Genomic DNA, 10,865 nt, shown 5'->3' with positions numbered 1-10,865 from the left:
GGTTTCTAGATTTGGATCATGTTTTGTGATGTTTGATATTTTATTGTGTACTTCATGCCTGTGTTGGCATTCATATATTTAATTCGTTTCAGCTGAAATTTCAAATATCCCTATAAGTTTACTTCTGCTTTAATGTGGCTCGCACATACATTTTTGCAAATTTCACATATTTTTTGTATTGTTGAAGAAGTGGTGAAACATTGGGTTGGTGATTTGTGTGCAGGTTTTTTCCTTTCCTGGCCAAGCACTTGTAGGTGTATTAGTCAGCTATGTAAACATCCTGACCTCTGAATTCAGATCACAGTAAGAAAATGTATCAAATGCAATTGTCTTATGGGATACGATTTTTACACATAAAGTTCCATGCATAAAGCCCATGCCAAAAACATTATATGACAATGAAAAAATCTTTTTGCAAAGCATTTTTATTTGTGGGCAAAACCCTTTTTAACAGTGTTGATTGCACTTCTATTAACATAACTTATCTCTATCTCAAAGATAATCTGAGACTGGGTAGTCATTTGAGAAAGGAACCACTAGGGGTCAGACTTCGATCTGTCAAGCGCTACAAACCTGGACTGATCGCAGAAATATTGCTGCACAAATTGTTGCTCAATGCTTCTGCATGCTCAATGATGTTTAATCCAAGAACATGCTGTAAAATAGACTTATTAGCATCTCAGCAACCTGCGTAACATTTAGAATTGTGACATTTCTTGTAAGGGATCCACAATTCCAAATTCTGATTGAACTATATTAATTGACACTTAAAAGATGTTTGCTCAAAAATCAAACATTTTTCCCCCATCAACCCGTGATACATGTGGAAACATGTCATATACAACTTGCGTATGAATTCCTGCCCTGTCTGATTTTCATCTGAGCTGGCCCTAAGGTCTCATTGTGCAGTTACAGTTACATAGATATAAATATGACTATATAAATATGCAAAGATATAGGCAACCATTTATTTTTTAAAATAGAAAAATAAATTAAAGCAATAGTCATTAAGACAAGCGCACAAGTCTTGATCATTTTATAGCACGTCCTGTAATGTTTTGGGTAAAATGTTGAGAGCTACAGGTATGTGTGTCTTCTGTATTTGTTTCGCTGGTGTTCATATATTTATTTTTATTTTATCCCCAAATTTGGAATGCCAATTGTATCTGTGGGCTCACAGCTACAATGACCTTGTTTAACCTGAGAGGGCATCTGTTAGCATGCAAGTTCTCCAAACGCACGTAGCCACCCTCTGCAGTCTGCCCGATGAGCAGTGCAGCCGCAGTCAGCCAATCAAACAGAGGAGCCACAGCTGAACAGGGTACCAGGAACCCCCCCTGCATCTGACTCGGCCAATAATGTGTCAGCCCATGGGAACCCTGGTAACAGTCAGCCCATCGCTACATTAACAGATGCCTCGATTGGAGACACCAGACGTCCAACAGACGTGCACACACCCTAGGTACTGCCGTTATAGTGGGCTAATGCACTGAAAATCTCCTGCTCTTCCCACTTCTCCTGCATCAGCGGAAGGCTGGTGAAGCTCAAAAGAGTGTTTGTCCATTTGCACTTCCTGTACTGATGCTGTAAGCGCGCAGCGCATGGAGGGCTGGCCTTGTGAGTGCTGGAAGGGCAGAGATCCAGGCCTGTTCCACGGATCCTCAGTTGTTAGGGGGCCCGGGGGCCAGTGGCCTCCGGTTGTCCACGTCCACATAATCCTGCATGACAACGTGACACGTGCAAGGATCAATCAAAGGAGACAAATTTGGAAAAGCTGGGGAAGGGAATCAGTCTGGCCCCGTCAATAGCAGCCACAGCCAGGCTAACAGCGCGGGGAGTCTTGGGTGAAGGGGGGGGGGGGGGGAAAGCGGTTGGGCCACTCACCATATCGTCCTCCAGGACGGCCTCCAGGATCTGGATGATGTCACAGAACGAGGGCCTCAGGGTGTAGGGCTCCAGCCAGCAATCGCTCATCACCTGGAGTCTGGAAACATGGCGACCACAGAGGCAGGCCCAGTCAATCAGCGCTATGAGAAAACGATGCTACAAAACAGAGGCTACCAACAAACACACTTTAAAGATAAAATGATAACAGAAATCATTTTACGGGATTTTTACGTTTTTCTGGCTGTAGGCAAACAACGGTGCAAAACCACAGGCATTTCAGTATCTATCTATCCAACTCAGCATAATGCTTTCATCTGCGTTGGAGGCATAATACTAAAATGTTTATCATTTTTAGCCCTGCTGTGGGTAAAATGTTTTTTTTTGTTGTTGTAAGTTACTCATTATTAAAAATAAAATGCTTCAATATATTATCTTCTCCTTTGTGAATGCAAACCTGCTTCCTTTAGTGTTTCAGTTGCACACTTACAGTTCTGGCCTGCAGTTCTCAGGTTCTACGTTTTTGTGTCCAGCGCAGATGTGGGCGATAACCTCTTCTGAGCTCTCAAAATTGGGGTAGGGCAAGGTGCCTAAAACACCAATACACAGCAGACCGTGAGCAGGACATTGCCTAATAGTGATTTTTTTTACTTAAATGTACACTGCCATTCAACTTCCATGCACTGCAATATATTGTATGTGTTTAGGTAGTCATTAAAAAAAATCCTTTGCATGAAATATACTTTGCAATGCATTAAAGGAACATCAAAATATTATTGCTGTATTTATCATATTCTCTCATAAGAATTTATTATGGGTGACTAAATATAATATCTTTCATTTTGATTACTTTTCTATATTTTATACATGGTATGTTTCCTTTGTGGGGACCACTATAATTTGCTTCGCTTACTCCATTAGCTAATACATTGCATGTGTTAGTTAACATTTTATGTTGTCATTTACAGAGACTTATATTTGGTTATGGTTAAATAAATACGAATGCATTTATTGTTGAAAGCGAGGTGTTGTGCCCATCTGGTTTAAACATGACTTACCGAAAGTTTGCATCTCCCAGAGCACTATGCCAAACGCCCACACGTCCCCTTTGAAGCTGTAGTAATTGCTCCTGAAGTACTCTGGAGGGTACCAGCGCAGGGGCACGCGTTCCTGCATGAGCACAAGAGAGCGACGTGTCACAGCCGCCAAGGCATGCGGTCCGAGCGCCCTTTGACCCCCGGAGGGAGGTCAGAGGTCAGCGCGGCCTGCGGGGGGGGGGGGGGGGGGACTCACCCCACGGCGCTTTTTTCGGGTGCTGCGTCGGCTACTCATGCGGGTGAGGTCCCGGGCCAGGCCGAACTCGGCCACCTTCACCTCCCGGGGGAAGCTATTGACCATGATGTTCCGCAGGGCCAGGTCACAGTGCACCACCTGGGACAGCGCACAGAGAAGTGTGTGAGACAGACCCTGGCACAGCACAGACACGCGTGAGACAGACCGCACTGTGCAGTCCATTCGGACCCTCAGTGAAGCGTTTATGGATCTCGCTTACACTGCTACACCTAAGGAGCTGCAGGAATGTAACTTTCCTTTTTTATGATACGAAGAAAGCACTTTCAATGTGAAGAATAAAGAGTCCAGCACCTTGATATACCAGTGTTACACCGGTTACATTTTATTTTGGTTTTATATTTACCATGGCTGTTTAATGAAACCTTCAGTAGGTATAAATTATATTTATTGACACGGGTGAGTAATTTCATTTTAATATATTTTTATATTTGCACTATTGTGCCTAGGGCGGTCTAGTGTTTTACTCAGCTTTAACGTAAAACAGCAGAACTTCATCCTTTACCATAGGTGCTTTCTGTCTACGGATGTGAATGATAGCTGTGAGCAGAAGCACAGCTGTAGTGTCCAGGTGTGCCATATCTAGAGCCTTGTGGCAGGTACAGTGAATGTTTTGCAGCAGGAGGATGCTAATGCCATACGTGTAGGGCAGGCAGAGATGGGCAGTATTTCTGTTATTTGTATTTGAAATACGTATTTCAATTACTTTTGAGTATTTTGTCATTTGTATTTGACAGGGCTGAAAAAATTCAAATGTAATTTGTAACAAGATACTTTAGAGTGGAGTAATTTTGTATTTTCAAAATACTCAAAATACTTTCTCCATGATTCATAAAAAAAATCATGTAAATACATTTTAAAATGAAGAACAATACACTTAGACACGCTCACACACAGTGATTTTGTAAGCCCGCACTACTCAAAGTATTTCTGTAATCAAGTTCATCTTCTGTGAAGTAAAAACTGTGAATGTAGCTGTGTTATGATGCACATTTTGCGATAAAAATAAATTATGCAGCAAAGCAGAGTTCCTGAATTTTGTGTAGATACGTAGATACATTTTGCTGATTGTAGTGACACAAATGAGCTGCAATTTTTTGGGTGCACCTAAATTATGTGCTGGTGCAAATGAAGAAGTTAGGTGCACCAGTGCCACCAATGTAAAAAGTTAGTCTGGAGCCCTGTATACTGGTGCATAGCTAGTGGTTAGCAAGTTAGCTTGTCAGTTGGGTAGCTAATGGGAAGATGGAGATTGGGAGCTTGTACACATTTTATGTTCATGATAACCTTACCAAGACATTTCTGACCATCTAATTCTTTGCACTCCCTAACTTAGTTGTTGCTCAGTTGATGAGAGCCACTTAAAACGAATAGTGGCTAGCTTCCCTTGAACAACATTAGCCTAGTAGTTATGCTGTATCACCATGTTCGCACGCATGAATGTGTGTGCAAGTGTATTTATGCCTGGGTAAAATATGTACATACGCAGTACAGGCATATGCATATACAGTAGCATTCTACTTCCTGTTTTTCCTTCCTGTGTGGTTCAAACTCTCACCAGAGCCTTGTGTACATTATAAAAATCTGAATGTTCTGCCATTTTTAACAAATTCAAAATACCCAATGTTACAAATGTATTTTCCTGTATTTTGAAAATACAAAATACATGTGTTTTATCTTGATACATTTTCTGGCTCCAGTATTTTGTATTTTATTTTGATACATTTAGTTGAGGGGTATTTTGTATTTTGTAGTAAGATACATTTTGATGTATCTTTGCCCATTTCTGAGGGCAGGGAATGGGAACCATTGCCCAGATGGCTTTATCTGTTTCTGTCTATTTCATCCCCACTTCTGATCTCAGTTATTTCATTTGCCCTGTTATTTCTGTGACCCAAATTATTTTAGTTACGTTTACTGATAAGCTCAATGACAGCAGAAAGCTGTACTTGTTCCTATGTAACATTTTTTTTAGAGGTGAACTGAAGCTGGTGAATACCAATTTGCCAATTTGATAAATGACTCTTGTGGGTAACTTTTGGCAACAGAAGCTGCTTTTTAAAAAAAAAAAGTTTTTAAATGGGCTCCCGGTTTAGGCGCGGCTGAGGGCGCGAATCACCATCTTGGCGCGGAGGTGGTCCATGGCCAGCGCTATGTGGTAGGCCGCCACGGTGAAGAGGTTCTGCAGCTCGCTGTCGGAGCTCAGCCTGTCCCGGTGCGCCTGCACGAAGCTCCGCAGGGTGCCGCAGCTCACGTACTCCAGGATCAGCACGTAGGGGTCTGGGGACCAGGCACACAGGAGCAACAGCTCAGCCCAGTGCATTGTGGGAGTCAGACATGGAGGACTTCGGAGCTGCTCCCTCACCTTCGGTGGTGTTCCAGTCCAGCAGCTGCAGCACGTTCTTGTGGTGTCCCAGCTTCCTCATGATGGACACCTCTGACTTCACCCGTTTAGCAGAGACGCCTAGCGAGAAGGGACAAATGTTAGAACGAAAAGGACAGAACAGCTTTACTTGAATATTAGCAGTGTGTGTGCTAATGATGGACATTACCCTCTTTGGTAATCTTGCAGGTGAACAGCGAGTGGCCTTTGCAGGTTCCTCTCGTCATCTTTGCCTTGTAGAACACACCCTCCTTCCCTGCTTTGATGAGCTGCATTAGGCTCAGGTCAGCCTTTGTGAAGCGAGGATTCTGGGAAATGTAGTGCTAGCAATGTGAGGTAAGCCTAAGTGCAGTTGCTTCCCTAGGAAATGTAGGTCAGCCTTAGCGAAGGGGGACCCTGTCAGATGTGTGCTAGCCATGCAAGGACAGATTTAGCGAAGCAAACTACAAATGGTAGTTGCAATGTAAAAAATGTACTATCTAAGGGAGATGCAAATTCCCATTTTCAGTTACATTTTGATGCACCATCCATTTGGTGAATATATTCAGTACAATTTTACTCAGACTCTACAAGCATTTGTGATGTACCAAAATGTCACAGCTAGCTCAGTCAATATACTGCATGTGAGGCATTTACCGCTTGCGATGGTTTCCATAGTGACCTGGAGGCCGACTTGGATTTTTGTCTCTGCAGCGGACTGTCGGAGGGCGTCGCCTGCCCCAGCGTGACGGCGACCGTGTCCACCGGGGCCGGGGCGTCCGGCGGAGGGATGTTCTGCAACTGCTGCTCCCCCCTCAGTTCCCGAATGGTGCGCATTAGCGAGCGATATCTGCCGCGGGGAGAAGAGCGCGGGAGGGTTACGAGTTCGGCGCAGCCGGCTGCATTTTTCCGTCCCTGCCGTCTGCGCGGCATTAGGAGCCAGGACTGAATAATTACACGCGCGTTTGGGAGAAGTGCGATTCGCGACGCTTTCGAGGCCCGTTCGACGCTTCGGGCGAGGGCGTCCGCAGACACTCACTTGACGAGCCAGAGCAGCACGAGCAGAGCCATGACCACCGCAAAGAAGGCCGTGACGCCGATGAGGCCGTATTTGAGCGGGTCCATGCCAACGCCGTCTGGGAGAAGAGGTGAGCACACCGCATCGTCACAAAAGAGAGGAGGCAGGATAAGTGCCTCCAGTTAAACTCACAATACCCCTAACACACGCACGCACACACAGACACACACACACAGACACATACACATAAATACACACACACACGCACACACAGACACACACACATAAATACACACACACACGCACGCACAGACACATACACATAAATACACACACACACGCACACACAGACACACACACATAAATACACACACACACGCACAGACACAATACAAATACATACACACAGACACAGCACAGACACAAACAAAAATACACAACACACAACACACGAAGCAACAACATAAAGTACCACACACACACCACCAGACACATAACATAAATACACACACACACGCGAACAGACAACACACATCAAAAACAACATCACGCACAGACACATACACATAAATACACACACACACGCACACACACACACACACACACAGACACACACACATAAATACACACACACACGCACACACAGACACACACACACAAATACACAGACACAGACACACACACACACAAACAAACAAATACACATACTCATACATATACATATTTCCATACGCAATGCGGCAGAGCAATGATGAGTTTGTTAGCTGCAGCATTCATCACTATCTCACCTATCACACGTAAAAGCTACAGAATCAGCCAACCAGTGAGTGTATGGAGATTCACATTGCGGGTGGCCAGTGCAGAAAATACTTTTACCACAGAAAGTTGGTCCTAAAGGTACACTGCAAAACAAGTCCGTCATAACAACCATTTTAGTCTAGTAACTTAAAATATTATTTCCGCCCCCTTAATTGGAAAACATTAGCTTGTTTGAAGTAACTGTTTGCTTGATAAGTGAAATTTTCTTACCCCATTGGCAAATCTTAAAGGGAGTCAAACTCTCTCTCATCATTAGAAATATTTTTGTCTTAATCAAGAAAAAAGCATTAGAAACAAGTTTTGAAGTCTAAATATAAGACTAAAATACTTGTTGAGATCAACTTATTTTTTTGGTTTTTGCAGTATAATGTGAGAAAGGGTGACTTACCTTTGGTCACTGTGGGGGCTGACGTGTGTGACATGATCAACGGGAAGACTGCTCTGGTGAGGTCCAGTGGCCTAGAATATTATCAGTCAGTCAGAAAAGCACAGAGGACTGTTCCTGCAAGAAATATGATATGTGCTTTTTGGTGTGTCCTTGGTCCTATTCGCACTGGACTGGTATTACCTGGGGACCTCTAGTAACTTGTAATAATTGCGGAGGTCGTCTGTGATCTTAATCCCGTGCGAATCTGCCATGTCCGTAATTTGTAAAGTAAAAATTCCACCGCAAATTACCTGCCATATTTTGCCAAACACAGAGGTCATGTGATAATATTAGTCCTGTGCAAATCGGCATCTCGGTTATTTGGGGTCGTATTTTACTGTTACGTAGAGCAGAGCCTTGACATTTTCAATCATATCCGGGGGGGATGATGGGGGTCAGTAAATTCGAGTAAAATACAGACTTCGCTTATCCTGTGCGAATGCGCCGCATGAAACACAGATGTGTTGGGGGGGGGGGGGGGGGGTAATTTCTAAATCACATGAGGTCCCCAGGAAATACTAGTCCCGTGCAAATAGGGCTTATGACACACATTTTCTGGAATCCATGTTGATATTAATATGTACTCATATTAGCTACCTTAACATCAATTTGAGCCAGGAATGTGGCAGGAGGGGTAGTGCTAAACTTCTTTGAAACAGGGTTTTGTTTGTGAAGACAAACCTCCCCCCTGCCCTGCACCACATTTCCACAGAAAGCATATGACCTACACTGAATGGTTTTACCATTAAATTAGTTTTTAGCCTTCTGTTCAACGCTGTATTCCTACTCCCAGTCTATCTGCTACAGTTACAGGGAAAGCAAAGCTTCTGTGCTTTTCCCTGATCTCGGGCCGAAGAAGGACCAGCACATGACTGATTATCAGAATGTGTGAGTGAGTCCTACCTAGGCAAGCCACATTCAGTTACACTTCGTACTCTGACATACAGTAAGCCACCAATCCACAACGCTGATCAAGTTTCAAGTTTATTTATATTTATATAGCGCCTTTCATGCAAAAAGCAGCTCAAAGTGCTATACAAAAATATATCTAAGCGGATCAATAAGAACATTCAATAGAAGCACACAAAACTTTACACCGAAGACCACAATAAGAATAGAAAAGAAAAACCAAAACAACAAAACAAATAGAATTGATACACGATAATAAAAAGAATGTGGGAGCTGAGGTTGAGTTGCGTAGTCTCTATTTAAAGGCTACATTAAACAGATGTGTTTTTTAGATCCTTTCTAAAAATGTCAAACGATTCTGACATGCGAACAGACAGCGGTTTGCTGTTCCACGCTTTGGGGCCGTAAGAGGAGAAAGAGGCTTCACCAACTTTATTTTTGGTCTTTGGTACAGTCAAAAGGCAGGCCTCAGAGGACCCGAGTGCGCAGGTAAGATAGGAGGGCGCTAAGCCGTTCAATGATCTGTAGACCGAATGATCTGATCGCTGGAAGCAGGTGAATGAGGGCTAAACCTTCAAAGTGCTTCTTTATTGTTGGAAGCATTGTTTTTTTATTAACAGTTCAGGATGGCATTGTTTCTCATAAGTTTTCAGACATATAACATGAACAAATAGATTGATAAAGGGGCCATGTAATGTCAAAGAATATATCATCTTCCGGCTCAATTTTCAATAAGAACAACTGATGGCACTGGCCATGGCTATCTCTATCAGTTGGCAGAATCAAACTTACAGAGCCCACACAAGTGAGAGGCAAAAAAGTGAATCCGCAGAGGGTGCACATTTATTTGTTGCTGATTCCACAGGCAGAGATTTATAATTAAAAAATAATTTCCACAAACTCTCTGAAGATTTTGAAAAATATGTATTTTGGGGAAAATCCATTTTGAAACGTTTTAAAGCTGTGAGAGAATTGAAGGTATATTTTGAGGTTGCTGCTCACCGGTTAATTAAAGTGTCTGGGAGATAACTAAATCATTGCAAAATGGTTTAAAGAGTTTAAGCGGTTTAAGAGGTTAAGAAACCAGAGCTACAATAATGGCTCCAGCCTCGGATGGGCCACTTTGGTTTTATGGAAACTATGACGATGACCATGGACATGTAATGTCAAGGGGCAATTTTCCATTAAGGGCGGTTCCACAGCAACAGAACGACATTCAGATTGAATTTTTGAACTTGCGATCATAATGCGAAACAGAAAGTTTTGCTTAAAAGATATTTATCAGAAGTCTGTTTGTAGAACGTACAGAACTTAAGCTATAATACTTCTCATTCTCATCTCTTTAACATCCGAAAATTGAAATATTTTCGGATGTTAAACTACAAAGAGTTAAGTGAATTACAATATGGTAAAGCAATGATGGGAACAGGGTCATCAAGATAGTAGATTGATAACATACAGAAAGTATACCTGTGGATTTCAATTCCATACTATCTGTAAGGATGTTGCCAAAAGAGGAACGTCAGAGTAAAAATAACATTTTATCAAGGTAATCTTATTGTCTTTAACACTGGCTTGTACTGTAACTTGCAGGTTTTCAGACTTCCTATTTTGTAATATTCAATAATTAATCTCAATTTTTAGGTCTGAACATAAGTGGATGATATGATTTCTGATTCAATACCCTGGAAATTCAGTCTTTTACCTTTCATTTGACACCATTTCATATGGCAATTGGATTAAAAAATGTAGATAATCTTGTCCGCTTTATGAGAAAATGACCATAAAAAGGAACGCTGTAAACTGAATTGTCATTATAGAGCATAATTGTTGGGTTATAATTTCGCCTAACAATGGACTTCAAATAGTTCAAGATATTTATTTGTCAGCACAATTCTCAAAATGCTACAGTTCATGCAGATGTATGATGCCTTTTACAATAACCATATTATTTATTTACTATAACACACTCGGGTGCCTTATCGTATGTATAATGCTTACAACTCCGGGCAACTCTACAAGAACCAATAAGTTTGCACAGTGGATGTTTCTTAAATAAAGATTTTACCTTTAAAGAGAAGGATATTTAATACACA

At 42.2% G+C, this 10,865-nt stretch overlaps 1 protein-coding gene across 1 annotated transcript; it reads right to left on the bottom strand.

Annotated features, from left to right (window-relative positions):
• Positions 1-407: 407 nt before the first annotated feature.
• si:ch211-167j9.5 (tyrosine kinase receptor Cad96Ca) lies at positions 408-6,982 on the bottom strand. The gene is made up of 10 exons (XM_064350088.1): positions 6,636-6,982; positions 6,254-6,446; positions 5,787-5,925; positions 5,600-5,698; positions 5,354-5,514; positions 3,178-3,315; positions 2,943-3,054; positions 2,375-2,474; positions 1,885-1,984; positions 408-1,718 (listed from the first exon to the last, which is right to left on the bottom strand). The coding sequence occupies exons 1-10, from the start codon at positions 6,719-6,721 to the stop codon at positions 1,662-1,664; spliced, it is 1,185 nt and encodes a 394-aa protein (XP_064206158.1). The 5' UTR covers positions 6,722-6,982; the 3' UTR covers positions 408-1,661.
• Positions 6,983-10,865: the final 3,883 nt, after the last annotated feature.

The sequence above is a fragment of the Anguilla rostrata genome, chromosome 9 (genome assembly GCF_018555375.3).
Source record: "Anguilla rostrata isolate EN2019 chromosome 9, ASM1855537v3, whole genome shotgun sequence".
Classification (NCBI taxonomy): Eukaryota; Metazoa; Chordata; class Actinopteri; order Anguilliformes; family Anguillidae; genus Anguilla; species Anguilla rostrata.
The sequence above is the reverse complement of the archived record's forward strand: the minus strand, read 5'-3'. Positions and strand labels throughout refer to the sequence as shown.